Source organism: Rissa tridactyla, chromosome 11 (genome assembly GCF_028500815.1).
Source record: "Rissa tridactyla isolate bRisTri1 chromosome 11, bRisTri1.patW.cur.20221130, whole genome shotgun sequence".
NCBI lineage: Eukaryota > Metazoa > Chordata > Aves > Charadriiformes > Laridae > Rissa > Rissa tridactyla.
Window position 1 is genome coordinate 2,323,798 of NC_071476.1, and position 27,703 is coordinate 2,351,500.

The window sequence follows — 27,703 nt, forward strand, 5'->3', positions numbered from 1 at the left end:
TGCTCAAATGTCTCAAGTTGCTTTTGGAAATATTGACTAATAATAATAATTATTGCCTGCTCTGCTTCACCGTCAATCTCTCTTTGAGAAAGTGCAGCTCTTGAACTGTAGAAAATGACACTTCTAAGAAAAAAATTTGCATTTTTCTGACTGCAGCAAACCATATGGAGAGTGGCTGATGTGTCCTGATGGATAACACATATACTAGCAGCTTCCCAGAATCCTTATCTCTGAAAAGAAGGAAGCTCTGCAGAAGTGGCCTGGATAGCTCCATAAACCAGTGCCATTAATTCCTGACAGTTACTAAAAATTAAGGGATGGTCATTTTTAAGGATCGGTACTACCAATGTCTTGCAATCATTCTTTCAAGAGAGCCATAATCTCCATTTGAGGAGCAAGAGAACCATTATATGCAAGTATTCACTGGCTCTGCTGAAATTTCAGCCTCTTGAATGCTAATTTTGATATTCATCGCTCTAAGTAAATGCGCAGCCAAAGATGTTGCTTTGGTTTATGTCAAGTGGTTTTTTTTTTTTTTTCCCTCCCTGGAAATTCAACCCAAAAAATAGCATTTCATTTGTTGTAGAATTATTCAGTCCCACCGGCAGGTCAGCCAGTGCTGTAACCTGCCATAGCCTGGACTAGGAGAGGCAGACACTGAGGAAATTGTAGGTGCTTTGCTTCACTCAGACACAGAGAACTGGCATCTAGCTAGAGGAAAGCTTCCTCAAAGAGATGATTATGAAACCAACACTAGCTTTGGTATCGCACAGACATTCTGACATACTGCATGAGTCAGAGAAACACTTTCAATGTGTATCTGAGCACCCGTGCCTGCAAAACTCCCGTTGCATTGACACCGATTCCCCCTTCAAGTCACATCAGTTCACAAGGTATGATGCAACATCATTGAAAATGTGCATGTATTTAGTAGAGGTTACAGCACATAATAAGCAGGCACCTTGAAATATATTTCAGCCTGTGACGGCAGGCAGAGTGACTGAATATATGTCAGAGGTTTATGATGAACTCTAAAGTGTCTTCATTTAAGAGGGAGCATCCTTTTTTATAGGCATCCTTTATTGCTTGATTTATTCTTTCTATCTGTAACTAACCTCTACACTCATAGATTTAGACTCCTGCTGTGATGTTGCTTGAATGCCACGTACCTCAGAGCTCTGCAAAATGTCCTGACAAAGTCATTGCTGGGTCCTCTCTCGCTGTTCAGGACAATGCCAACGGACGGAGACATTAAATGATACCCTACTGCTCAACTGAGAACCCACAAAATCAACATATTTACTGGGTGGTTTAGAAAATCTGTCACATGCGAAGCAGGGAAGAGCAGGAAAGGACTAGGGGAGATTTAGTGTACCGTTTTCCACTCTCTTTAGCAGTATTGCCCTTCATGTTTTCAGCGAGACTTCATGGGAACTTCTTTTTGAACAAAGGCAAAGCAATGCCCACAGGATTCAGGCTATTAATACTAACACCAAAACCGCATCGGTACTCCCACGTTACCAAAGGTCCTGTACTTCAAAAACTATTAGTGAATTAAGCCACGCAGTGTGCTGTACACCTAAAGGTTTGGATTTGGCCAGGAGCAGAAATGCATTGCCCAAATCTCCCGGCACCGTACGGTCGGGACTGGCTTTTTCCACTGTGCTCCCAGCACAGCTCCCTCTGCCCCGCGGGAACAGGAATTGATTATTTGATACTGAGAGGTTTGGAGGCTTTAGATAGAAAGGAATGGCAATTACAAAGGACTTAATTTTTTTGTACCTTAAAAGGCTGCGTCAGAAATGTCATTTGGAATTAATTAGAAGTGCATAAACAAGAAAAAGGCATGTTGAAGTCAAGTAGTTTTTAACCCAGGGAACTCCGGGTTTCAACCGCTGGCTGAAAGCTCAGGACAAGTTTATCCGTGATTTCCAGGTGATTCTTCTGGCAACACTTGGGTTTCCAAAGTGAAGTTATTCAGGTTTATAAAAAAGCTTCCATCTTTAGACACAGCTTCTCAGCTGATTCTTGTAAGATATCCTGTTTTTCTAAAGAGACTTTTATTGCAATGTGAATTTATTACAAACCATTTCACATGCACACACTTTCAATCATACCTTGTGGGTCATAAGAGAGAGAATTTAATTTCAGAAACTTTAGGAAGCAATAATAATCTTTAACCTCTCGTATTGCACAAGAAGATACTGCATATTTCCTATCAAAATGAACAGCTCTAATAACCTTCCATTAATATCCATTTATATTTATTACTCCTTCATTAAAGTTAAGACACCAAATCCTTAATAAAAAAAATTAAATTGACATTTTACTTTACTTCTTTCTCTGTCTTTTAAAATGTTAATACTTAAGGAAGTGGACAGGACATGACATATTTTTAACACTGCCACACAGTTCAGCACTAGCAGCATAAACCCTTTGTGTCTTGCTTTTTGCCCTTATTACATCAAATATAAGCAGATTTTCTGTGAGTTCACTGGCAGGGAACATCTCCTTACAGCAGCACAACCCCTCATTATCCAGCCCTCTCAGCTGTTCTCAGACTCACCAGGAGGCCATTTCCCCTCTGCTTTACAACCTCTTTTATGATCCTGGATGGCCTAAGTTTGGGGTTTTTTTTGGTTTACTTTTGTGCTTGATTCCCCCGTGTCACTTTATGACACATCCTCAGCCAGCCTTCCCACAACCATCCTTAATGACATGAAACCAGGCAAAGAGGGAAAGAATGTGTTTTTCTTTTTGTGTTGTGAACAGAAAGAGATAACTCATGAACTGAGGAACTGAAGTCAGCTCAACGTGAGAAACAGAGAATTGCAGCTGAGTTTCAGCTGCCGAAAGAGCTGCCAGGAGGGTCCCAAGAGCCCGACACCCGTCCGTGTTAGCCTAACCCGGGGGGGAAGCTCCTCTGCTTCTGCAGCCCCACACCATGGGAGATGTGCTCCTCCTCTCCAGAGAACCAAGCTGTGATTTCTGAACGTGCTTTTTCAGGCTTCCTTGGAGCTGCTCACCTGCTTTTTGTCTATTACTGGGTTGAAATCACATTTCTGCTTCCTCATCTCCTGCATGGCCCCGAAGCCACGCGACACCGTGTGAAACACACGATTATAAGTTTGTCTTCTTCTATCCAAGGACACAATGTCCTCATGCAGCTGCAACATGGCATTGTTTTACTTGCCGGCAAAGCCCTGTGCATGCACCGAGGTACGTATTTATAGCAGCCACCTCTGCAGAAAGATGAAATGGTGGCTGCCACTTTGCCTTTCGAACCAGGATCCTCCACCTCTAATACGGTGCTTTCACATGTTTGGCTTCAAAAAACTGCTGCTTTTTCAGCGAGTCCCTCCAACGCCAACTCAGATGGGAACCCGAGCAGGGGACGGGGCAACTTCAGAAGTGTCAGCAGAATCTGGAAATGAGGTGGTGAAGTCCACGGCCTCTCAACGTTACTAAGATGGAGAAGAGAAAGGGGAACCACCTGCCAGCTTCTGCATTTCCATTTCCTCCCTTCATGGAACACGAGCGAGCACAAGGTGCAAGACCGACACAAGGTCACCGACCGTATCCCCCCCATGGCAGCACGCAGCGAATGCTCACATACTAATAATATATTATTATCCTTCTAAATGAAGTAGAGACCGGAGGAGCAGCTATGGGTTGTGCAGGGCTTGGTCCCCAAAGAGGGACACAGGTTTGACTGCTGAGTCATATTTATCATAGAACGGTTTGGGCTGGAAGCGACCTTAAAGACCATCTTGTTCCACCCCCCTGCCCTGGGCAGGGACACCTCCGACTAGCCCAGGTTGCTCCAAGCCCCGTCCAGCCTGGCCTTGAACCCCTCCAGGGATGTACTTAGAAAGGTGTTCTCATTAGCCACGTGCTGCCTCCACATGGAGAGGCAGAGCTGAGTCCAAACACCACTCAAGAGCAGGGAGTGACATTCCCTTAGAATGAACTCAGCAACGCTACTTGGTCGGAAATTATTACTATTCAAAACAGCCCGAGGTGCCACAATAACCCACGGGATAAATCCATGCTGCAAAATACACGTGAGGAGTAGAGCAGCAGCAGCCACCGCACATTAAAAAGATAAAATCAATTCAAGTCATGGGGAAACGACATAGTTACTCCTGTTTGGCCTAGAGAAAACAACTGTATTCCACAGGAAACATAAATTCAGAATAAAGATTCTGTAGGCACAGTGAATATGATTTCTCATAGTAAGTATACAAAGCGCTGCTTTCAAAAGAGAGAATCCCATTACAGTTATGGACACATTTTTCTCCTCTCTTTAATAGGGTTATGCAACAGCTATTGATTCCTGACTATGGTCTGAAGTACAATTAATGTATTTTAAGTGTCCTTTTTAATCACAGTGGACTTCTATAGCCCAAAGTACCTCGCTCGCACTAAATAAGAAGTATTCTTGCCTTGATACAGCCAAATCCTCAGACGGCAAAATCAGCAGACGGCAAAATCCTGCCAAATCAGCAGACGGCAGTACGAAAAAAAACCCCAGGAAAGTCCTCACTTGGGCAGGAAAGCGTCTCAACTGTCCTTCCCTATTTTGTACCAAGTCCATGAGAAGTTTGTGTTAAACGCTTGGTTTTAAGCAAGCTGGTTCATTAACTGCTGCTTTTCAGCAGGCGAAACCCCGGCTGCGGTCCCCGTGCTGGGCTGTGCCCGGCCGCGGCGCGGGAGCTCCCAGGCTCGCCTGACAAGTCTTTGCAGGGACACAGTCCTTCCTTAAAAGCAGGTACCAAGTGCTGAGTAAGGCCAAGATTTTTATTTTACCCGCTTTGCTCTTTGCTTCGGGTTTTAGAAATGCTTCATACATAGCTGGAGAGAAGTATAAAGGGATAGAGCGAAATATTAAAGAAACCCATGCATTTTTCTACCCAAAAGCAAACATAGTCCTCAGTGGATTACATTCCTCTCATTTCTTTAAGATAAGAACAGTGTTCAAAGGAAAATCTCCTTCTCTTCTGAGCTATTCAGTCATTTTGAACACGATTACATCCTAAATATCACATTATTTGCAAAGGATTGGGATCACAGCGATAGGTGGGGTAAGGTGCTTTCCTTGACACCTTTCTATTTACTTCTGTATTTCACGCTCAATATCCTCGGTACAAATAGCTCTATCTCAAGTACAAATGTTACGATAAAACAATGGCTTTTGAGCGCCTTGCAGAGCATTACAAATGCCGCGTCCCAGACCAGCACACCAACTGACTCACGGTGCGGCGTCTCCCCGCAACCCCGCGTCCCAGCAGCACCGGGCAGGCGCTGCTGCAGGGCCAACTAGCACCTTGCCCAGCCTGCACTGAAAGAAGCGCGGGTTAGCCTGCCCTTCTCTCTGGCCAGTCGCCTAATGATTGCTTTTAGGACACTTATGGCTGCAGGTAGTCAATAACCTGCAGAACCTTAGAGTTGACACCCCAACAAATGGTCCCTCGAGCCTGCCTCCCAGGGCACGAGCACTGAGGTATGTCACTCAAGAACACGGCCGCTCTCCTTAATCATTACCAAAATGTAAATGAAAGACACCACCTTCTATAAACATCTGCATTCTAGAGGCTAAAGGGTATTTTTATCATTTTCTGTAAGACCTTTCAAAAAATACCACCTCGGGGAGCAGACTAACCTACTACACAGATACATCATGTTAGATGTGTCACCACAGCCTTTTAATCAGTGCACAGTCAATATTCTGTATTATATGAATAACTAATTAGTTTCGCAACTTATTTCCACAGATGTCATTGCAAAATCTATCCGAGGGATGTCATCTGCACTTGAGAGAAGGACAAGCATTGTAATTAAGTATTAAGGCATTTCACCAGTGTTTGTCTGCCATGGAGTGTGAAATGGCCATAATTCACATTTTTAAGACCTTGCATTTATTAGCATCTATTTTCTACTCAAGGTTAGCGGTGTGCTGCACAGAGAGTTAAAAAAAGCAAAAAAGCTCACATTTTTGTTATTCAAATGGATATATGTGCATGTCTGACTGTACAGATCGGTCACACCGACAGGGTTTCTCTCAAGTCCCAGAGGACTTCTGGCTCGTACACCTTTGTGAGCGGCACTCGAAGGTTAGATGAATGCTCTGATTATGGAGCAAGCGACATTCTGCTGTTGAAAGCTAATGACAATCCTGGGCGCAACGCACCTAGGCAGGATACAGATCTTGTGTACAAGAAAGATATTCAATCTGAGATAACGGTCAGGATGGGTGATTAATATCTCCCAGAAAAAGGCTTTGTTTGCATTAGGAAACCCCTACAGAATAAATGCAGAGAGAGAATAATGAACCAGGCTGTTGGATTTTATTCAGGACCCAGGAAAAGTTAAATTGGTCTCTGTCTGGAGCCGCTGCTCCAGTTGCAATTATGCTGCTTAATTATATGCAGAAGAGGAGTCCTGTGTAACCTCCCACCAACCACCAAATGTGAGGCACATTTCCACTGCTCTCTGTCCCATAGGCTGTGCCACTGACGGTGGGACTGGATATCTGATGGTTGGGCTAGATGATCTGAAAGGTCCCTTCCAACCTAGACAATTTTATGATTCTACGATTTGTCAGTAGTTTCATTTAGAAATCTGTCCCCTTACCTCCCTTATTGCCACTCCTGTTTTCACTTGAAGTGCCACGTAGCTCTCGCACCCACACGTTCCTGCAGCACAGGGGACACGAGCACACCTGGGAAGAGCCATGCACCCCACTGAAGGCTGCTCAACCACAAATTCCCACTGCTTTGTCTTCCTTCCCTAGCTTGAGCCCATCTCATTTTTCACTTCAGCAGTATACTGCGTTCCAGACACCTTCCTGCCAAGCTCCCCTTCCTGCCAAGCCTGCTTTCACCGACCATCAGCCCTCTTTGACGAGGATCTGCCCGTCTACAGACAGATGCTATTAGCAGCACTGTGAGCAGGGTAGGGCCACAATTTATCCAGCTGGGATAAATCAGCAAAGCTCCGTCAATGCCTCTGCCATTTCCCGGGCATGTGCTTCCTGAGCATCTCATCCAAATCTGTGCTTCACCTGCTGAAGACAGGGAAGGAAAGGGCACCAAGAGCTTGGTGCTGGGTGTGAAAGAGATGAAGGCCATTAAGAGAAGATTTGCTGGAGTAAGGGAAGAGAACAGCAACCCCCCTCTCCGCCTTTTTGCAATAGAAATACTTTAACAGATGGAAAGCCCCAGCAATCAACTGCCTCCTTAACTCCGAGCCTGATATCCAAAGGTGTAAACAGATCTTAATACACTGCCCACAAGAAGCCTATGGAAAGACTGCCTTTGATATGGGAGGGCCGTGGCTTGTCTTCTATAATAGATGAACAGACAGCAGCTTTGAAGGGATGTCAACAGGAGGAAAGGCTAAAACAAAGTAGCTGTGGCTGTGAAATCAGTGTGAATTCTGCTCTGAGAAAGCTTCATCCAACAGCAAGCATTTCAGGAAGCCTTAGCTGTCATTGGGAAATTGTTAGGTCAGATGCGGTCTCCTAGATTAGAAAATGGAGAGTGACGAGGACCTCTGTCATTGAAAAGAAACTCATCAATGTCCACTTAAATTAGCTTGAAGTTCAGAAAGCAGGAACCTGTTATCTCATTTTAGCTGTATGCTAATAGGTATGTGTTGACTTCCACGGAGACAGTCATATAAATCCAACCCATCTGTGTCATATGAAAATAGTTATACTTGTTTCAAGTGGAAGGCAAAGCTCATCCCAAGGCAAAAGTCTCTTGTCTTTTAAGCTGGTAGGACTACCAAAATTATTGGAATTGCACTGGCGTAACAGAGAAAAGAATTGCATCCCTTCTGGTAAATCAATCAGAAAATAACACCAGGTAGATACGAGGCTACACTGGCCATTTTCCCCTCGCTGACACCGCACAGGAATCCCCACGTGTTTGCTGTAAACCGAACAGTGTTTCAATATCAAACACTAGTCTTCATAAACGACTTCCATTTCCCACCAATTACGTCCTCTTTCATACCTTTCATTTTTTTGCATTTCCTCTAATCTTTATTCTCTTAATCTTTATTAATGTAACGGGTTTTAGACAGAAACATTATTTGTGTTTGTGCTTATTGAAAATGTCTCTGCTGCCTTGTGAAACACAGCTGAGAGAAACCTCAATGCGGTAAGAATTATTGTTTTGCAAAACGAGTATTGTTACATTAGCTGAGCACCGTATTTAAATTGCTTTTTGTTACAATAGGTCTCACTTGGACTATTTGGATAGTTCAGTGCAGTACATGGTAAGGCAGAATTGCGCTAATAAAATCAAGCTGCAAGTACATTTCATCTGCCATTTGGTACTTCCAGTGCTTCATAATTAACTTTGGTCAAAAATTACCCTTTCAAGCCCAAGGGATTAATTCTCCCTTAACTATATTTGTGCATTACAGGAAAAACAGTCATCCCTTGGTTTCCTGGTCTTGGATGAGCAGTTTACTGCATTTTTACCCTACAATAATTGTGGATGAATTCCAGGTGTGTGCTTGCCCCTCATGGAGTGCATTTCATGCAGGCTGATTCCTTTTTATTTAACTCTGGGAGCGAAAATGCCCTAAACCAGGTTTCCGTGCTCCGGGTGCCCCCGCCCAGCGCGACCTGGACACTGGGGAGGTCCTTATGCTCGCTCTGAGCTCAGGGACCGCAATGGATGCTATAACACAGTGCCCACCACGCACACACCCTCCCGGCTTCCAGAACTTAGCAGTTTTACAACATCCTCCTGATATTTTTTTTCTTATATTGGATCACCCACCTTTTAATCCCCTCCCCTCAAATTATTTCCCTTCTTCCTTGCTCATTGGCTCGTCTAGCCTTCATCCCTCACCTTGGAAGAGTGCTGATCTTCTGTTTGTTGGACAACATCTGTTAGCCTCCTTGGCATATATTTGCCTTTTGGAAGAAGATAAATAGAGAAAGGCAAGTGATTCCTGCCAGTGTCAAGGAGATGCTCTCAAGACAGGCTCTTGCCAAGTTACTTGGGTGCTGCTAAAATAATCCAGTGAGAAAAGATCATCTTGAATTCAACTTTTATACATAGGCAATCCCATTTCCTTACGTCAAAGACGCCAACCTGCATTAAAAAGAGTCAGTGCAGATGAGTACAAATATTTCAATGTCCAAACAAATCTCTCAAGCCCTCTCCCTAAACTATTTTGGGATGATACCGAATGGCAATGTTAAACATTCCAAGAATTTGAAAATATTTTGAATTTGTTTGCTTTTCTTTTTACTGTTTTTGATCAGTTTAGAGCCCAATAAACAACTACCAAAACTTTCAAGAGTCTAAAATTACTTTAAATAAGTAAAAACATTGAACTGTTCACAGAAATACATCGAATAGTCTTTCAACCATCCATAGTTCTCAGGTCATTATTAAAGAATGTTCTACATCCCAAATAGGAAACATGAACCCTCAATAACTCCCTGCACTAAACAAGACATTTATGAGCTCTGGCTTTTCTACTACAACTGATACTGGGCTGAACAGGACTCTTGTTTTAGGACACATGAGTTTCTCTGCAACATGGAAGAGCATCTCCTGAGAAGACTCAGCAGCAAAGTCCAGACCTGGGCCAAAGGAGCACCAAACCAATTTTTGCAGCTGTGTGGCTCTCTGATAGGCTTAGCTTGTGAGGAAAAAGCTCTGCACGTACTGCCACCTGAGTTTCCTCAACCTAAACGACTGCAGACAAGTGTGTTTTAAAAAGGGCACTCAGAAAAGAGGATCACCCCTTGCCTGTTCTCCAGGATGGCGACCACGTTGTAGAGCAGCCAGTTACAAATAAATGAATTAGGCTATATGAACCCAAGACCGTTTGTCAGCTAAACGGGGACAGAAAGTCTGTTGAGAACGTGTGCGCCACCACTCAAAGCGTGTCAGTCTTTGTGACACATGGGCATGACTGGAGGCCTTTGGGAGGTGGGAGGAAAAGAAGGAAAGAAATAGAGATGAGTGGCACGATGGCATACAGCCTATCTTGCCGGGGAAATCAGGCTGTCTGGTAAGGAGGGGAGGGAGGGAAAGAAGACATACAGATGGTCTGACTCCCAGTGGTGACAGGAGCAGTTGGTCTCCTCTTTCTGGTAGTGACAGTTGCTGTCACCTTATTCTGAAGTCTCCTAAAGAAGAAGTGGGAGTCAGTATGGTACCGAAAAGAGCAAATGGGTAAATCACGTAACTAATGGTAACCATTTGGTCTTAGAAGAGTGATGGAGGTTGGCGGTGTCTGGCAACAGCCTGCGATAGCTGAATGTGCACTTTCCCACCCCGCGAACTTCCGCCTAAGGAGGAAAGAAAGTTTGCACTATTTAATACAGAAAAAATGGTCCTTTAGAGTCAAACCGGCTACTGAGTGCATGTTTACAATGCTGCTTTTCTAGCAGTGTGTGACAGCTTGGGACCCACAGGCTGCCATCGCATTCAGTCCCCTTTCACTGCAGCATCTTTTTAAATAGGCCAAAAGGACACCTTATGCACACACATTGCCATCAAAATAGGAAGGTGCCAAAAGATGTCCCCCCAGAGTAAGATTATTTCCTCTGTGAACTCTGTACTGCACCCAAAAGGCACCATTTTACCTAAGAAACAGCCAGCGCTCCAACATATAGAGAGAGAAACGGATGGTTCTCGGTTTGGGGAGGAATAAAGCGTTTGCTCTTGGGAAACCTTGCTTTGTCAAAACAGTGCTACCATGGGCTCTTTTCTTCTCAGAGCAGTGGAAAAAACATTTATTTTTGCCAAGATAAAATTTTCAGAACCGCACAAAATGTTTTAGAACCCTGTGGGACTTGTTTTTTTTCAAAGTAAATACTAGTCAATGATTATCCCTTAAAAAAAAAAGAAAAAGAAAAAAAACCCACCAGGTTTTTACAGGATTTGTTTCACCCAGTCCACTAATTTCAAAGAAAGTCAGTTATCTAACAGCTTTCTACATAAAACAAGTGAAATAACAACATGAATTTAAAGCAGATCAAATATACCGAATCAACCCCTCGCATGGATACTGCCATTAATTCATTTCAATTTCATTTAGCTTAATTCTCTTTGGAACAGAAGCATACTCAATCCAATTAAGGCCATTTTAATTCACATTTGTCCCCTCTAATATGACACCCTATACTTATTTGGATTAAGTTCCCCTCCCATGTTTAGAAAAATCCTAAGTAACCAGAAACGTGGACCTAAAATCTTGCCTTTCTCTTGCACTACTAAAAATGGAACCTGGTTTTGTAAGTTATTTAGATGCTGTTGGATAATTTAACCATGATCTTGATTTTTTTTTTCGGGGTTTGTTTTTTTCCCCCCCCCCCCGAAAGTATCAGTGAAAACAGGCTGTGCCAGAAAGCCTTTCTCACCTGAACCTCCCCTACAAATCCATCCCCCCGCTGGCTGCTCCATTTGTGTGCTCTGCTGAAGAACTGGAGGGTGCGTGTGCTCGGCACCACCGCGCCCTGCCCTGCTGGGGCTCCTTCCACCACAGCAGACCCTGGAGCTGCCCTGGCAGCTGCACACGAAGCTGAACAAAGACCCCGTTTCCTCTTTTTTTTAAGGGAAGTATACCAAGATTGGGAAAACCACAAGGCAGGGTTAAAGTCGCTGCATGGAGAAAGAGAACAAACTTTCATAACAAACTGAATCGCGCCATCACTGCACTTGTTGTCTGACATCTGATCCCCAGAGAGCAAAATGGGAACAATTAGAGTGTTTCCAGAGAGAAACCGAAAGATAGCAATAGACCCAAGGGAAGGCAGCCAGGATATTCTTCATCTTCCACGGTCATCTAGCGAGGCCATAACTATCCCCAGTACCAGAGCAGAGAGAGTTAATGAGAGGTCCTCTCCCGCCTCGGTGCATCCGCAGTAAATCTGCAGCGCCCCTGCACAACTTCAGCTGCCTGAAGATTGCTTCATCCCCAGCAGTTTCCAGAAAAGGAGAGTTTGCAACCCAAGACCTAAGGACAAGACGTCCTTCTGGAGATTTTTTTCACCTCTTCTCTAACTCTCTTTTGCTAAGGAAGGATAATTAGAGCACTGATGGCAAACCCCTACAGCCCTCTTGGTCAGAAGATATCAGGAGATTCAGTCAATAATTTATTAGGCCATATGATTAGTCTCTTTTCAGAGACTAGTCATCCAAACTAACCTGTAGTGCCACGCTTTTTTTTTTTTTTTTTTTTAAATAAACATAATGCCCAACATTAGCTTGAGGGTAAAGCTGGTTCTCTGTAGCTTTGCTGTTTATTCCCTCCTGATATATTGCTGTCAGCAAGCGGCATCTCTGCGAGTGTCAGCAGTCACATGCACGCACAGCTAGACCCTGTGTAGATCAGGGGGGGTTTGCAATTCTGCAAGACAGATAATGCCGGCGAGCATTATCCTTTTGCCTGCTGCTACTCCCTGTGATTCAGCACGGACTCCTGTACCTCCCTACACAACCAGAAAAAGATTTCTCCACTTTTAACAAATACTGAGCCCAGGGTATGCAGAGCATGTTGCAGAGGAGAAACGATGCTCTCATGACCCGTGATTGCCTTTAGCTCGGTCATATTACATGTAAACATGGCAGGGCCCTTCTCTTCCATGGCATCCTCTCGGTGATGCCTTCCAAAGTGAATCCCCAAGCTCTTATGCAAAAGCAGAAATGATGCCCAGCAGAACGCGCAACTCCAACAAGGCGCCACTGAGTTACCGTTAAACCATATTCCAAAGTTTACCTTAGTTCCTTGAAGGGGTCTGCCCTGACATTGGGAGTTTCTATAGATTTAGGGAACACTGTGCCTTCTGCTCCTGAAATCACAAAACAAAACAGAAGACAAATTGTAAACATTATAAGCTGTTATCAGGGGAGTGATTGTCAAATCATACCTAGGTGCAATTTAACCCGTTGCCTAACCCCATTCCTCTCTTGCACGCATCCCTTCTGTCCCCAGGAAAAGCCAGACCTTGATCATCTGAAATGGGCTGCCTTGATTACAACCAGGATTTGCCTTTAAACTGCGCTTCTGGCCGTAAAAGCAGCTGATTGCACCCCGACTGTGGGAAGAGTTTGCTGACCCAACTGATGCAGGGAGCTTGGAAAAGACACCCCCTTGGTAACCAGGCATCTAATCCAGCTACGCTCCTCATTAATGAACCTGGGTGCATGTCATGACATTAATTCTTTTGCTGGGCTCTGAGAGATACTGGAAGGAGAAACCCGAATTTTGGCTCGATCACTGCAGGTGCCTCTCCGGCCAGGCTGTGCTCCTGCCTGGGGACGAGGAGGGAGGTGTCCGCCTGATGAAACGCAGCACAAGCCGGCAGCAGAGTCTGCTCTAGTCCCAGCCTGGCCACCAGCTCGATGTGTGACCCAGAAGTCATTTAACTACTGCTCATGTCCCCCTTCTCTTAGAGATGGCAGGGAAGGCAGCACCATCCCCACTTGCTGACTGTTTTTAGATCGCAAGCTGTCAACTGCTAGGTCATACAAACAGCTTTCCTGAGCTTCAGGCCACTGCAACCCTCAAACCTCTTCCATGGCCACCTGCATAGCCCGGGTTGGGCCATTTCCCCCAGCCATCCCGCATCGGGTCTGTGCTTTGTGACCGAGCTGTGCTCTGTCTCTCTAGAAAGATGCGCTCTCTCCGTCATCATTGTTTTAAGCCAAAGGCAGCCCATGCCATCCTCCGGAAAGCCTTTCCAGTAATTATTCTAATCTAAACATGTGCATCTAATCTGAACTGGTCTCACTTCAGCTTTCAGCCACTAAATCTTCTCGTGCCAGCCAATCGGCCCTGCATGAGCAGAGTCTCCACCTTCTGTAGGTAGTTACCGACGGTGACCCAACCACCCCAACCTTCTCTGATTTGCTGAAAAGTTACGGCTTTCTGAATCATTCACTGTGAAGCAGATTTTCTGGACTTCTCATTGCTCTTTTCTGAACCCATCCCACTTTTAAAATACTCTGTTGGGACACAGGGGTCCCCAAGTCTGTCACTGATGCTCTACGCCGCAGAACGCCACGTTCTTGGTCCCATTGATACTTCCAATTAAAACACAGCTAAGAATGGTACTAAGTGCCTTACATATAGCAGTGCACTAGAAATTCATGTTCATGTTCTCTAATACATAGCTGCCTTCCTAGTGAGCAAGTATGACCCGTTTTCTTAAATTTAGACCTGTGGTCTTGTGTTCAGATGCATCGTGAATAATAAGTCATTCATTACCTGTAATCATGACAGCAATTTCAGTGTCAGCATGCAAACTGCACCAGTGGAATTTTTTTATTTCCTTAATTTTTTCTTTGATAAAGCTATTGGTGCGAACCACAGATCCTGATGAGACCTTTCACGCATACTGTTTGAGACTTCTCTTAAAACGTGCTATTATAATTGTTACCTACGTGCAGTCTGGAAGTCACCACTATAGAATAAAAAGTGTTCTGAGATGATGCAAAACATGTTAATAGAGCATCCTTCTGTAACTTCTGCTGTAAGCGAGAAACACCTGTGGCTTCAGTAAGACTGCACTTTCTTTGCACTGAAATAAATTAACTACGCTGCCCCACTGTGTTAAAGAAAAATATCAGAATGAAAATAAGCACTCTACGATTTATAAAAAAACCCAACTCCTTCGTAACCTAGAGAAAACCAAAATAAGTTCAAAGATGGTAAAAGCAGTCTAAAGTTTGAGGCTTTATACTTGAGAATTGAAATTGATCCTATGGCGCAGTACAGATATTTACCTCTTAACTTTACTATAAGCCTTCATCGTCACAAGTTGTCAAAAGCAGCTGCAACTCGCCAGCCATGAAGGTTATTATTATCAGATCTGTCTTCTCTCAACAGTTTCCAAATGATTTAAGTCTCTGCTTATCCACACAATTGCTTCGGCTATTAGCTTTGCAATGGAACTTAGCAAAAGACGGAGCCTGCACATATCTGCATAATAAAATAACGATTTTTGAGGGGAGGAAGAGGAGGAAGTGTAGCTGGAGAGGTGCACATAGATATTCTTGTACCCTTTCCACCTGCATTGCTTACATAGTGACTTTATGCTGGTAATTTTAATTCATTTTTACACACTTTAAGTCAGCTACTCAAGTTATACAAAGCTCAAAATAACGATCTGCATGTAACCTGGAATGCCTGCAGAATAAGGGGAAAATTTATCATATTTCTAATTACTTGGGGTTTTCCAGGCTTTCATTATTTAATTTAAATGCAGGAAGCAACTTTGGAAACAAAGCCAGTGAAGACTCCAAGTAGTCATTCCAGGAAGGTTGAAAATAAAAAAGCCTGCTATTCCTTTGCTCCATCTCCCTGTTTTCCTTTCCCTACACACAGTTCTTAAACCCTCTTTCCCTCTCTTTTTTATTCCCAGATCCATGGAAGAGTCCCTTGTGCACTGGGAACAGGAACGAGATTTCCAGATCCTTCTGTTTCTCTCCTTTGACATGAATCAGAAGTGAATGCTACCTGCCTTCATAAGGCTTCCTGCCTCGACAATATCATTTCTTGTTATTCTCTTTTAAGAACACAAGATCTCCCGAACTGCCCCCTGTCCCTGTCACTGAGTAGGACATCAGCCATGAGGGGATGCTAAGGGACCAGGACCGAGACATCCCTCCCTTGACTCTGGCTGCCGGCAGCTGAGGGACTCCTTGAGCCGGCAGCATCATCCAGCCACTGGAGAGACGCTGATAATCTTTCCTCACCTCACCTAATTACCATTTTAAGTGTCCCCATTTCTGTAGCGGGGGGCTTACAGGTGAATTAAATACTCTGGAGAAGTTCTTCCTTTGGTTTCAACCTGCTGCCTGGTGATTTCACGGGATGCTTGTTCTGCCTTGGACTGTGAAAACCAGTAAATAACCATCCTCTTCTTTCTGTGCTACTGGAAATTGTATAGACCTCCAGTGTGCCCACTCCCACCAGCCCCCTCTCTTCCACGCTGAAGAGTCTCAGTCTCTGCCTGGGGGATCGGCAGCTCCCACAGTGCATCCCGATGGAAACAACTGCCTTGGACAGATTCAACTACACTGGATATTTGTGCCAAAGTCTGGATCTTGGCCCCTATGGAAGACGCCAACCAAGCCGTGATAGCATCAGTGCTGGACTGCCTTGAAAGTGAAGGCGTTAGGCTGGAGGAAGTGACCTCATTTAGTGGTTTAACTAAAGGCTTTGGCAAAAAAAGAAGGAAAGTGTGAGGGAAATGTGCTGTTGACACTGAATTGGGTTATTCTGGCAATGCAGAAGAGAATTGGGATGTCATGGAGAAACAAATGTTTGACCTCAGGCAGTGGAAGGAGAGAGAGAGAAATTTAAAAATATGAAGTCCAAGGTCATGTGCTTAGAAAGCAGTAAAAATTTCTTCTCCGTGTTGGATGCTTCCAGGATGGCAACGTCCCTAGATAAAGGCTGAGTGCTACTCATGATTCATGGCAGTGGGACAGGGCCAAAGGGAAGGCAAACGCGACGTTAAACTGAAAGGCAAGGGGCAAGTCTAACAGGAACATGAAAAAAATCCCATTAAGAATCATCAGTGAATCCTCAAACTGTTATGTAGCCCCCAGCTCATCCCCAGTGAGGAAAGTGCACAGAGAGCAAATACTGTCATGACTGCACAAACAGAAAAAGTCTATCCCACAAAAGAAGACGGGAAGGACTTGGCTACTAGCTTAGTAGCACGATGGCTAAGGAAGGTTAGGAATGCTGTGCATATATGTATTAGGAGTATAAATAACGTGAAGGAAAAAAGAACTACTGGCTCTAGGCCAAAGTTGCCATGAGAGCAAGTGGCAATACACTGGTCTCAAATATATTTGGGGAAAAAAGTAAGTGTTTTCTAGCCAGAAGAGGAGCAAAAAAAATGGGAGTGGCTTTTCAGTTAGATGGGACAATCGAAGAGATTTGACAAATTCAATCTAAGAAATTTGACAAATGGGGTCTCAAAATCAGTGGACAAGATTTGCAGGACCAGAAAGTGCCTTCTAGTCTTGCACTCCCCTAGTCTTATTTTCACTGTCCTCTACCTGAGGAACGATGGGTTTTGGCAAATGGCATTAATGCACAGCTCCAACAGTCCAAGAATTAGCTGCTACAATCTCCCTTCTCAAACGAAGCTACTATATCTCTCGTCTGCTTTTACTGAATATAAAGCAAATGTAAGTTGAATTTTTTATTGTACAACACAGCTTCTGCTTCCTGAGTTACCCATTATTAAAACATTTCCTATCTACCATGAAAAATGCATAATACAAACCTTCTATTTCATTGTAAAGTACTGAAAATATTTTTTTTCATCTTATGAGACTGTGCTGCTGCTAAGGGTAACTCACCTGCGAACAGCCGAAGACAGTTAAGAGAAAACAATCATATCATTTGTATTTAAACATACTATACTGTACATCCCTCGGCAATAAATTATTCTTCCTCACAGTATTGTATCAGAGTGACTTCTATTAAAAGCCATACCTACCGATTCCCTCTTCTGACACTGTGTAATTTACCACCGATAAATGTTCATAAACAGTTTGACTGAAAAATCCATAAAGCCATTTCAGCTTTATTTTAAGTTCCATTTAATGTCCCTCAAAAATGATTTCATCCATGTGTTTCCATTAGCTGGTTCTCTGCCCAATAACTTAATTCCACACAATCAGTCAGGAACTTATAAAGCATATGACAGGATCTACCTAAAGTGTTTTGAATCACCATAAAGATTCAATCAAAGAATATTTGGGGTTTTTTCCCCTTCCAGTGCAGAAGGTGTAGGGGCACAAATGTCAAAGACCCCTATATGTGTTCGCTTCATGTAAGAACAAAGACCAAGAGCCCTATGGCAAGGGAAGATTTACGCTTCAGTTTAAGGGTTTGGGGACTATTTTTTTTTGGTTTCTTTCTCTTCTTTCATTTGAGGCTGCATGAGAACAGGTCTGCCAACTAAGGGTTTGCATTTTCTCTGGCACTAGTGGTTTCTTAGAGGCCTACTGCCACATCCAGGAACCAATCCTGGTTGCAGTCTGGACCACAGCAAGTGAGTTGCTGGAGTTACATCCAGCTCCTGGACCTCCTTTCACCTCCCTCTTCCTATTCTGCACCTGCCGTAGGAGCCTCCAGTGCCACTGGTCTGCTGTATCTTCTGAAAAGCTCCAGCTCTTGCACAGGGAGACACTGTCCTTTCTGGCTGCAGACCACATTCCTGGCACAGCAACCTGCCCTCACTGTTTCCAACGTGGAAGCAACAAAAAGAGCCAGTGGGCTGGGCTTTTGACTATCATCTTACTCTACGACATGAACCCAAGATACAGCATAAAACACGGCGTTTTTAAATCCCAGTTTTGCACTGAAACAAAGCAGAAGCGTCATGTTCTGTCTGTGCCTGTTGGGCTGCCATTCTCCTGGTGAAGAGTGCCTTTTGAAGCATTAGCCCTCTTCGTCCAAATGTGGAGTTGGCTGATCAAGCTCATGAGCTTCGTGAGAAAAGACCAGGAGACCACTAACACTCCACCGAGGCACAGGCTCCGGCATGAGCGCAAACCTGGCTGGATCCGGCAACTCCGAAGGGGAGAGAGGAGTTACAAATGCCCCAAGAAAGCAACAAATCTCAGCTGGAACATGCACCTTCTTAACCAGCAACAAATCCAAGCAGAGGAAAGTGGGCATCAACAGTTCGGCTCTCCAAGCTGCCTCTTCCTTTCCCTGTGTGCTGCAAAAGTACCTGAGCTGTGTGACACTGTCCTGGCACCTTCCCTGCTGCAAAGACAAGGGCCATCCCTGCTCCCTCTGGCCAGAACTGGGCTCCAGCCATTGTGGCAAGATACTGATCACATACCAATCCCTCTGCACAAAACTTGCTCCAGGCTTCCACTGCTATCAGCTGGAAGGGAGAGAAGAAGAGCTCAAATGCAATGTGATGAGAGGTATTTTTAGACTAATGATTGATGCTGCTGCTGTCAAGGGTAGGTGGCAATCAGCTGAACAGCACTTGGGGGTGAACAGAACACGAAGGAGAGAAATCAAGTTTCCGCTCAGGTGCAGATGCACCAGGTTAGCTATTCCCCACTTTCCTTTTTCTTTTCTTTCTAGACAACATTTTTCTTTCCCACTCTGTGTATTCTTTTACTAAGAATTCCAGACCCACAGTACACCTTTGGCGTTGTGTATCACTGCTTTATAAGGAAATTGGGGTCTCAGACCCCCGTGATGAACTTGGGCATTAAGTTGGCTTAAGCGTATCTCCTCTTTAGCGCTCCGCCTTAATGTAATACTGTGCAAATGAGGGGAGAAGAAGAAGGATTTGCTATGACTTTCTTCTAGCTACAGTCAAGAGGCAATGTATAGTGTGCTGGTGATATCCATAAACTGCCTCTATTCCTGCTATTATATTAGGACACATTCAGCAATTTGTTCATGAAAACACCCATCTGACAAGGTTCTCTCCTTGGTAGGTCTCATCAGGGTAATATGTGACAGTCTCAGAAAGGTGTCTGTGCAAACAGATGTCCAGGAAGTAAATCCAATACAATGTAGGTAGAAATGATTTGTGCCCACTTCTTTTAATTCCTAGCTTTAAAAGCCTTATTCATCCTTAATTTATGTTTTTAAATGGATGAACATAGTAATTGCTGCTGCTCCCCTTGAATCCCATCAAATCTGAAATCAATAAGAGCTCCATTTCAGGGCCCAACAATAATGGCCTGGCCAGGTTAAGCCAGTGCACTGAACAAAAGCCATAAAAGCTTCATTCATGATTCTTTCTTGGATACTACAAAAATAGTTCATTGCAAAGGTCTGTCTGTCTGCTTACCTTCATCATCCAAGTGTTGGGGAGTTGTTCATTTAAGGGCAATCTGTGTAATGAAATCATGTGCAGCGTCAAGAAAGGTGTTTATAATAAAAAGGTAATATAAATTATTTCGAATCTTTTAGGTTGTGGATTTGGCACTGTATGCACACGGGGAGTGAGTCAACCTTTAGGCACTGGGTTGAGTTAGGCCAAACAGGAACTCCTTGTGACTCCAGCACCGCCAGCTCCGTCGGGTGGAGGAGCAGCAGTTATCTGACTCATAGTCCCAAGAAATAAACGGAGCCTGGTTTTAAGCTAGAAAACCTGCAAACAATAAGATGAACCGCAAACTCAAAGATGAGCATATGGATCACTAGTGATCACAGAATCATAGAATTGTTTAGGTTGGAAAAGACCTTTAAGATCTTCAAGTCCAACTATTAACCCAGAACTGCCAAGCCCACCACTAAACCATGTCCCTCAGCACCACATCTACATGTCTTTTAAATCGCTCCAGGGATGGTGATTCAACCACCTCCCTGGGCAGCCTGTTCCAATGCTTGACAACCCTTTCAGTGATGAAATTTTTCCTAATATGCATCCTAAACCTCCCCTGGCGCAACTTGAGGCTGTTTCCTCTTGTCCTATCACTTAGTACTTGGCCAATGGTATGAGGTTCAACAAGGCCAAGCGCCAGGTCCTGCCCGTGGGTCATAACAACCCCATGCACCGTTACAAACTTGGGGCAGAGCGGTTGGAGAGCTGTCTGGTGGAAAAGGACCTGGGGGTGCTGGTTGACAGCCGGTTGAGTATGAGCCAGCAGTGTGCCCAGGTGGCCAAGAAGGCCGATTGCACCCTGGCTTGTATCAGAAACAGTGTGGCCAGCAGGACTAGGGAAGCGATTGCCCGCCTGTACTCGGCACTGGTGCGGCCACACTTTGAATCCTGTGTTCACTTTTGGGCCCCTCACTAGAAGAAAGACATTGAGGTGCTGGAGCGCATCCAAAGAAGGGCAACACATGTATGTGTCTCTAGAGACACATTGATCTTCAACAGTCTAGCGTCGGTGGTTGAATGTCTGAGAAATATAAAGAGAATAACAGAAAAGAACAGAAGGGCTCGCATCCAAACTGAGAAAAGACATACGAAGAAAGGTTGCTACAACTTATGCTGACCTCTAGATATTTCCTTCTTGACTAGTTTTGGGGTCCTTCAACACTTTTTCTGCAGCTCAACAATAGCAATGTCATCACTCAGTTCCTTTGAAGCTCTTCTTGGCATTCCTGTGCAAAGCTGAAAAGAAACTCAGGAGAGCACCTGAAGTAGGGATACGCAGTGGAAATTTATCAAGGAGAATATTATGTGAGCTTCAAACAGATCAGGTTGTGAAGGCTGGGGAAGACACTTAGGAAATAAAATATAAATCTGCCACACTTTTAAACTTGATTTCAGTGTTTGGTCAGTGTACAGTATGTTTCTTTCATAATCCTTGTGACATTTAATCAATATTAATCTGATGGTGCATGATACTTCTTTTTCCTTAAACAGGATTAACGTAACACAACCTGAACACACATTTCAGCCTGGACTAGAAGCCTATACACTTTACATAAATGCTATCCTTTTTGCCTGGAATGTATTTTGAAGCAAAAGCAAACACAAGGAAAACTTCTCAGTATATCTCCCTCCCGACACACACTGTTCCCTCCAACAAAAGACAAGTTTACAATCTGCGTGAGTGGATTTTGAAAAAGGAGGGCAATGTTATTTGAATTTGACATTAAAAGGAATGGGCAACAGCGTCTACACCTGTTGCCCTCAAGAGAGCAAAGCAATCAGACGCATTCATTCAAGAATTGTATGTTTGCTCAAGATCCGGTCGTTTTAATTTCTTCCCTTATGCAATGGGAAGAAAAACTTTATTTGGAAGAAAGCATCCATAAATCCCACCCCATTCAATGAAATAATTTTTTTTCTATATAGATTTTTAATTCTTTGTCACTGCTGATTACAGATTAAATCACTTTTTCACACCTGACTTCTACGTTGATACGGTAATAGCGCAATTCCTAACTGAGAGCAAAAAATAATTTTCTTGTGGCTTTAATCACCGCTAGGAAACATACTTTTTTCCCCCCGCTGCTCCTTAATTTTGCTAAACGTATTTTTTTCCCAGCACCACAGCTCTGCAATGAGCGCAAAGAAATTTGATGAAATTTCATGAATTCACCATGACTGAATGCTAGAGACAGTGGAGGCTGTTTCCAGTCTTGCTCATGCCGGTGCTACAACCTAGTATTTCCATTTGTCAGCGCATTTCCCTCCTTTCCTCGTTTTCTTCTCTGTCCCTTTCCTGCAGGACCAATGACTACACAGCTTGGCAATTGCTCTCGGGCTGCATTAGTATTACTGCTTAATTACCTATAGGGAGCGCGTAGTGAATATTCGGAGCTGCTTCCTAAAGAAGTTCATACATCTTCAGCAAAAGGTCAAACGCCCGTCCAAGCCCCGTGAGCAGAACGGTTGTTGCACGCTCGTTCCTCCTGCCGAGAGCACAGGAGGGAGCTCTGGAGAAACTGCTGCCTCCAGGTGCCTTTGGAGCAGCCCCAGCCAGCAGGAGCTCCTTTGCAACTGGATGAACTGGGAACAGCCTCTGACTCCAGGCTGGTGGCACAGCGTTTGCTTCCAGAAGCCCAGCGAGGGACCGTGGCCACACTTCGGCAGCACCAAGCCGTCTTTGAGTCAGGGGCAACTTCCTCTCCACTGCCTTTGGAAAGGAAAAGGATCATAGTAGGAAAACGTTTTCATTTGCTAAGAAATGAGTCTTGTAGCACCTTCTCTCCTTTGAAAAAGCTATTTGCAGACCTGAGTATGGACATATTTTTCGGGAAAACATACAAAATCCACAATACAGAGTTCAAGCTTGGCATTTATCCTCAGATGCAAAGTTGCAGCAGACTCAATGGTGAGGCCAGAAAGCTCCATCTCCTCTGGATCAGGCCTGGTTTTAACACTTGGCTACAAAAATTGTTCCCTCTGCCACAAACAAGTCAGCAAAATGCCATTTTGAAATCATAATGGCTGCTGTAAATGGCAACTGTGCATGTCCTGACCCATAAATAATCACTTCTGAAGAAGGGTGCATGCAGCAAAAATGGGTGGTCATTCCTGGAAGTTGTTAAACTTCCAGCTTACACCACCCTCTGAAATGACTGGCAGCAGCCAAATAGCTTTGTGGATTATTTTCATGAAATATAACTACGCTTGCACGCATGAAAGTTACTCTGCTGTAAATACTGCAGCAAACACAAGCTAGAAAGGACGTGCCAAGAAGCTACTAAAATTGTAATATGGAGGAAATGTGAGCAGAGTCCTTTAAGCAGGCCGGCACTGCAGCCACAGCTCGGGCGTGCTCCCCCCGCCTCCAGCTAATACAAGGCTCCCTGAAAATGTTTGTAGATGCGAAGCTTTAGGGCCAGCTTACGCAGACACACGGGTTCCCCACGTTCACATTAAATCGTGTTCTCCTCTTGTCCAAAGCGAAGGACACTGCAAATACTTTTTTAACCCTTCCATGGGCAATAAACCCCACCACTTTGTATTCTCTAAATACAGAACAGGTTACTCTCTCTGCCGGCAACAACAGAAAACCCCAATCCAAACCCTCCCATGTGAAAGAGCTTTCTACAAGACAATCATGCAGTGATTTTGTTAACTATAAGCTTACGCTATGTTGCTTTTATCGGTCGTGTTCCCCCACTAAAACCTCTAAAGTCCTTAATATATAGCTTTCGTAAATAAGATGCGAGAAGTGTGCCTTGGAATTAATTACTCCAAACATTAATAAATTTACAGTAACATTTGAACAGCTGATGCCTCTTTTCAGGTGCATTCCCAGGCACCTGGAGAGAAACTAGAACAAAATACGCTCCCAAACTAACGTTTCTGAAAGTCTAACCTGTGGCCAGCTTTTGCGTGCTCCACACAGCTCAGCGCCCAGAGGGAATACGCTACAGTTGGAAAAAGCTACAAGGTGGAAACAGAGCCACTGGCTAATTATTTGAAGGGAGGGGATGGAAGGGGTTGGCGAGATCAAAGGTGCGATACGGCCCGCCATGGTGGGGGGGAAGGACTGCAGCGGTGGTGGGTGGCTCGCACGTCTCCTGCAGAGATGCTCCTGCAGGAGCTGAAAGGAGATGAAAGCCATCCTGCCACGCTCTAATTACAGCTATTTTAGTTAAAGTTTGCCACAGGGAAAGGCTTTAGCCAAATTTTTGTCATTAGGCTATATTAGAAGAAAAGCTTATGCTATGGTAGCATAAACGTCAAAGTGAGAGGCGCGTTTTCCAGGGACCCAGAGTAGGAGCAATTTGGGAGCAATTCCTGTATTCTTCTATTACAGAAAGGGGACCTTGCGGTTTTTTGAATAATCCTATCCTTGTTGAAAAGCAAAATGGTAATCTTAAGAGTGGTTAAAAAGCGTGCATGGTTTGTAACGGGACAGCATCCAGGCCATGCAACCCCGCCGCCCACGCAAACCTTCCTCCGCCACTCAAAACCAGGGACTGCAGAAGCCCGTAAGCTGCAGGAACGTGTCTTTCGCGCTTTTATCTCAGCTCACTGCAGTGCATGTGGATTGCCATCAATATTTAGTCTTAAAAAAAAATAAAAATGGTTAAATCCATCATAAATATTAAACACCAGAGTATACTGGCAAGTTTCCCTGAAAACAAACTTCAAAAAATAATCTCCAAAAAAGATGTCAAGGCCCCTGGGAGAACTGACACTGACATGTCATCAGATGTTGTCTTATAAAGCTAAATTAAGCATCTGACCAGTTTAATTTCTGTAAAAACTTATGCTAATTTAAATTGCTTTAGATTTAATTAAAAATGCTTTTGTATAGAGATAATAATGTAACTCTGTTAATTAGTATCAAGTGGCATCTAGAGGGCATATTTAAAAACTAATCTGGAGAATAAATAGAGCTAATTAACAGTCAGAATAATGCTTTATGATTGTCTTTTGTTTGTAAATGCTATAATATTCAATATGCTATTGAATGAAATTGGTAATTAATATATATCAAAGTTATTTTTTAATGCTCTTTTAACGAAAGGGTATTTCTTCCGCACCATTTTTCAGACGGTCTGAACACGCTTCATTTGTGGAGGGAAGGAGGAGGAGGAGGGAAGAGGAACCGCTGTATGACGCACCACATCGGAATTCAATTAGGGCCAGCTCATTCATCTCCCATAATGCAGATCATACGTGTTTATGAGCCCGCGGGGCACATCCAGCCGGGCCCCAGCTTGCGTCTATGTGGTGTTCGCCAAAGCGCACTGCTGACCGTGGCAACGGCCAGCGCAGGGCAAGTTTGCCCTTTATGCCATGGACAACCCCAGGAGCAGCACCGCGGTGAAGAGAAGCGGCAGATCTTGCCTTCAAAATCTAAGCTGTGCAAAACAAGAGAGCGCTGTGATTCTGAGGAATGAGAAAGGCTCCGAGGTTTGCTCTAGCATCTTTTAAAAGACCATGAGGTGCTCAAATACTATGGGAGTGACGCTCGTAAAAGACAGTGGTGCTAACAGTGAGGACGTGCTGCCATCCGGCCCCACCACAAGAGGGGAGGAGATGGCTGGGCAACTGCGGGCACTGGCAAACGAGCTCAGAAGACAAAGGGCAGACCAGACTTGGCATGAGGCTCAGTTTCTACATGACTTTTGTAGACAAACATGAGCTGCTTCTGAGTCATCCGGACCAATACAGCTGCTGAGCTCCCAGGGGCCTCTGAGCAAGGCAGAGGGAACTCGTGCTCGTGTCTGGAACAGGTTGCGTATGTGCCGCCAGAGCCTACCACGGCCAAAGGGCTGCCCTTGTCCCCAGATAGGAGTTCCCATTATCCTCCAGTCTCTCCTGTGACAACAGGTTTGACCAGATTCACTACAGCAAATAAAATCACCAAAGTACTCTACATCATGCATGAGAAGCAGAGAGGACCAACTCTGTCTTTCTGTGTCCTTTAACAGTTAAAAATCAGAAATAACCCCCCAAAATACAATTAAAATAGAAAGCACTTTCATTTGTTAATCTGCACTACCCATGCTGCACAATTTTTTGAAGCACCGTCAAATGCAGCACGTCCTCCTTGTATTTTTTTTATCCATAATTCTGTGTATTCCTCCCCTTTTAATGCCCCGCTAATGTTGAAAAATCCTTCAGATACCCAGAGCAGAGCCCATTTCAAGAAAGGAAAGCACCTCTTTTCTCATGACAAGGCTTCAGCATTACTTTGTAGAACAAACTTTCAGAATCAACTTTGAAGAGCATACAAAGAAAAAAAGTAATTATCATTAACAAGATTAAAAGCTAGCCACGAGCCCAGTAACTGCTGCTCTAACCTCTCTGAGATGACTTTCATGCCAGATTGCAAACATACACTTCCTTCTATAACAAGTACGTGTTCAGCAATAACAAGAACAAGTTGAGGTTATTTACATAGCGTAGATAGGTGTCAGCAGACACATACTGACAGCACCTGAGATCCCAAACACCAGAAAAATGATCAAAGGAATTTGTCTGTGTACTACAAGTTGGACTAGCCTCAAGTGCAGACAAAAACACTGGAAGAAATACGAACATATGGTATAACACTTCCCAGCATGGCAAACAGCCATGGCAAACACTTTTGGAGATAAAATTAGATTGGGGAAGCAAAGCTGGAGAAAAACAAAGCCAAGCATGAACTGTGAAAGCATTTCAGCTCAAGGTCATTGAAATACTTGCCATGTAACATCACCAATGGCATCATTCTACCTTTTCTTTTCTGACAGATCTGCATAAGCCAAATAAACTCCGAGAAACACTCAGCTGCAGATAAAAATGAAAGTGCACTACAGTGGTTAGCAATATTTTTGATGCTGTTTATTTTGGAGACTAAAACAGGGCAGAAACTCAAAACAACTATCAAAAATAATTGCTGGTTTCTCCGAAGTACAAAGTAAACAAAAAGCAATATTTTTTTAAGTATATCATCTGAAAAGGAGTACTTGCAACTTGTAAGGGAAAGTTTCTGGTTTTTTTTTTTTGAAGAGTTAATCATATGAATCTCTCTCGTTTTATGGTCTCCAAGAAAACACTTAAAAACCGTTGCTTCCTGACTTCACCTCCCCTGCACAAAGACTGTACAATTAAGTACCTCTGGAGGGTGCAGCGCAAAGGGAGATGTGTGGTAGAACATGGATTGTGACCAACGCTCCCTGGCTCTGTAACACTGCAAGAATTTTGAATGGTTCCTTTCCAAAGTTTTAGGCTAAAAAAGATGCTGTTGATTTTGTGAAGTTCAACATTTACCCTGTGAAGCTCACCTAACTTTGTCTGGCTGGTGACTGAGCTAGTCTGGTGTGTACCAACGGGGACCTGAGAAGAGCTACACCCGGCCTGCCCACAAACAGGAACCGTCTAGAACAGTACGACAGCAGGTGACCAAAAATGTTAAGGGTTGGATACGAAGTCCCATTCATGATGGTTAGACTCCAAGGTGCTCATTTTAAGCTCCTTTAGATTATACATAATATACTAATAATACACTATGTAATATGTAGAAGCAATAATGAAAAATACTATATATCAAGATAAGCTCCTTCATTGATCTCCCTGTTTTTACGAGGTTACCAGAGATGCAAGGAGCAGTCTGGAGCGAACAGATGCATCCAAACCAAGCCGTTAGGAAACAGGTATCAGCGCCACCCACAGAGAGCGGCGTTGCTGCTATGTGACTAACTGCGAGCAATACGGAGCTACACCCACTCTGGTCCTACGTGAAAACATTCACGAACACATCTTAAACTAACGAAGAGCATGAACTGAACGGGGAAGCTAGAGAATTATAAG

At 44.0% G+C, this 27,703-nt stretch overlaps 1 protein-coding gene across 10 annotated transcripts in view; it reads right to left on the reverse strand.

The window, feature by feature from the left end:
* The window catches only part of SGCD (sarcoglycan delta), a 352,976-nt gene that overhangs the window by 28,723 nt on the left and 296,550 nt on the right, over window positions 1-27,703 (reverse strand). For all 10 annotated transcript variants that reach the window (XM_054217450.1, XM_054217448.1, XM_054217454.1 and 7 more), the window contains one exon: window positions 12,757-12,829. In XM_054217450.1, the coding sequence (XP_054073425.1) occupies window positions 12,757-12,829 (73 nt within the window). The remainder of the gene's footprint in view (window positions 1-12,756; window positions 12,830-27,703) is intronic.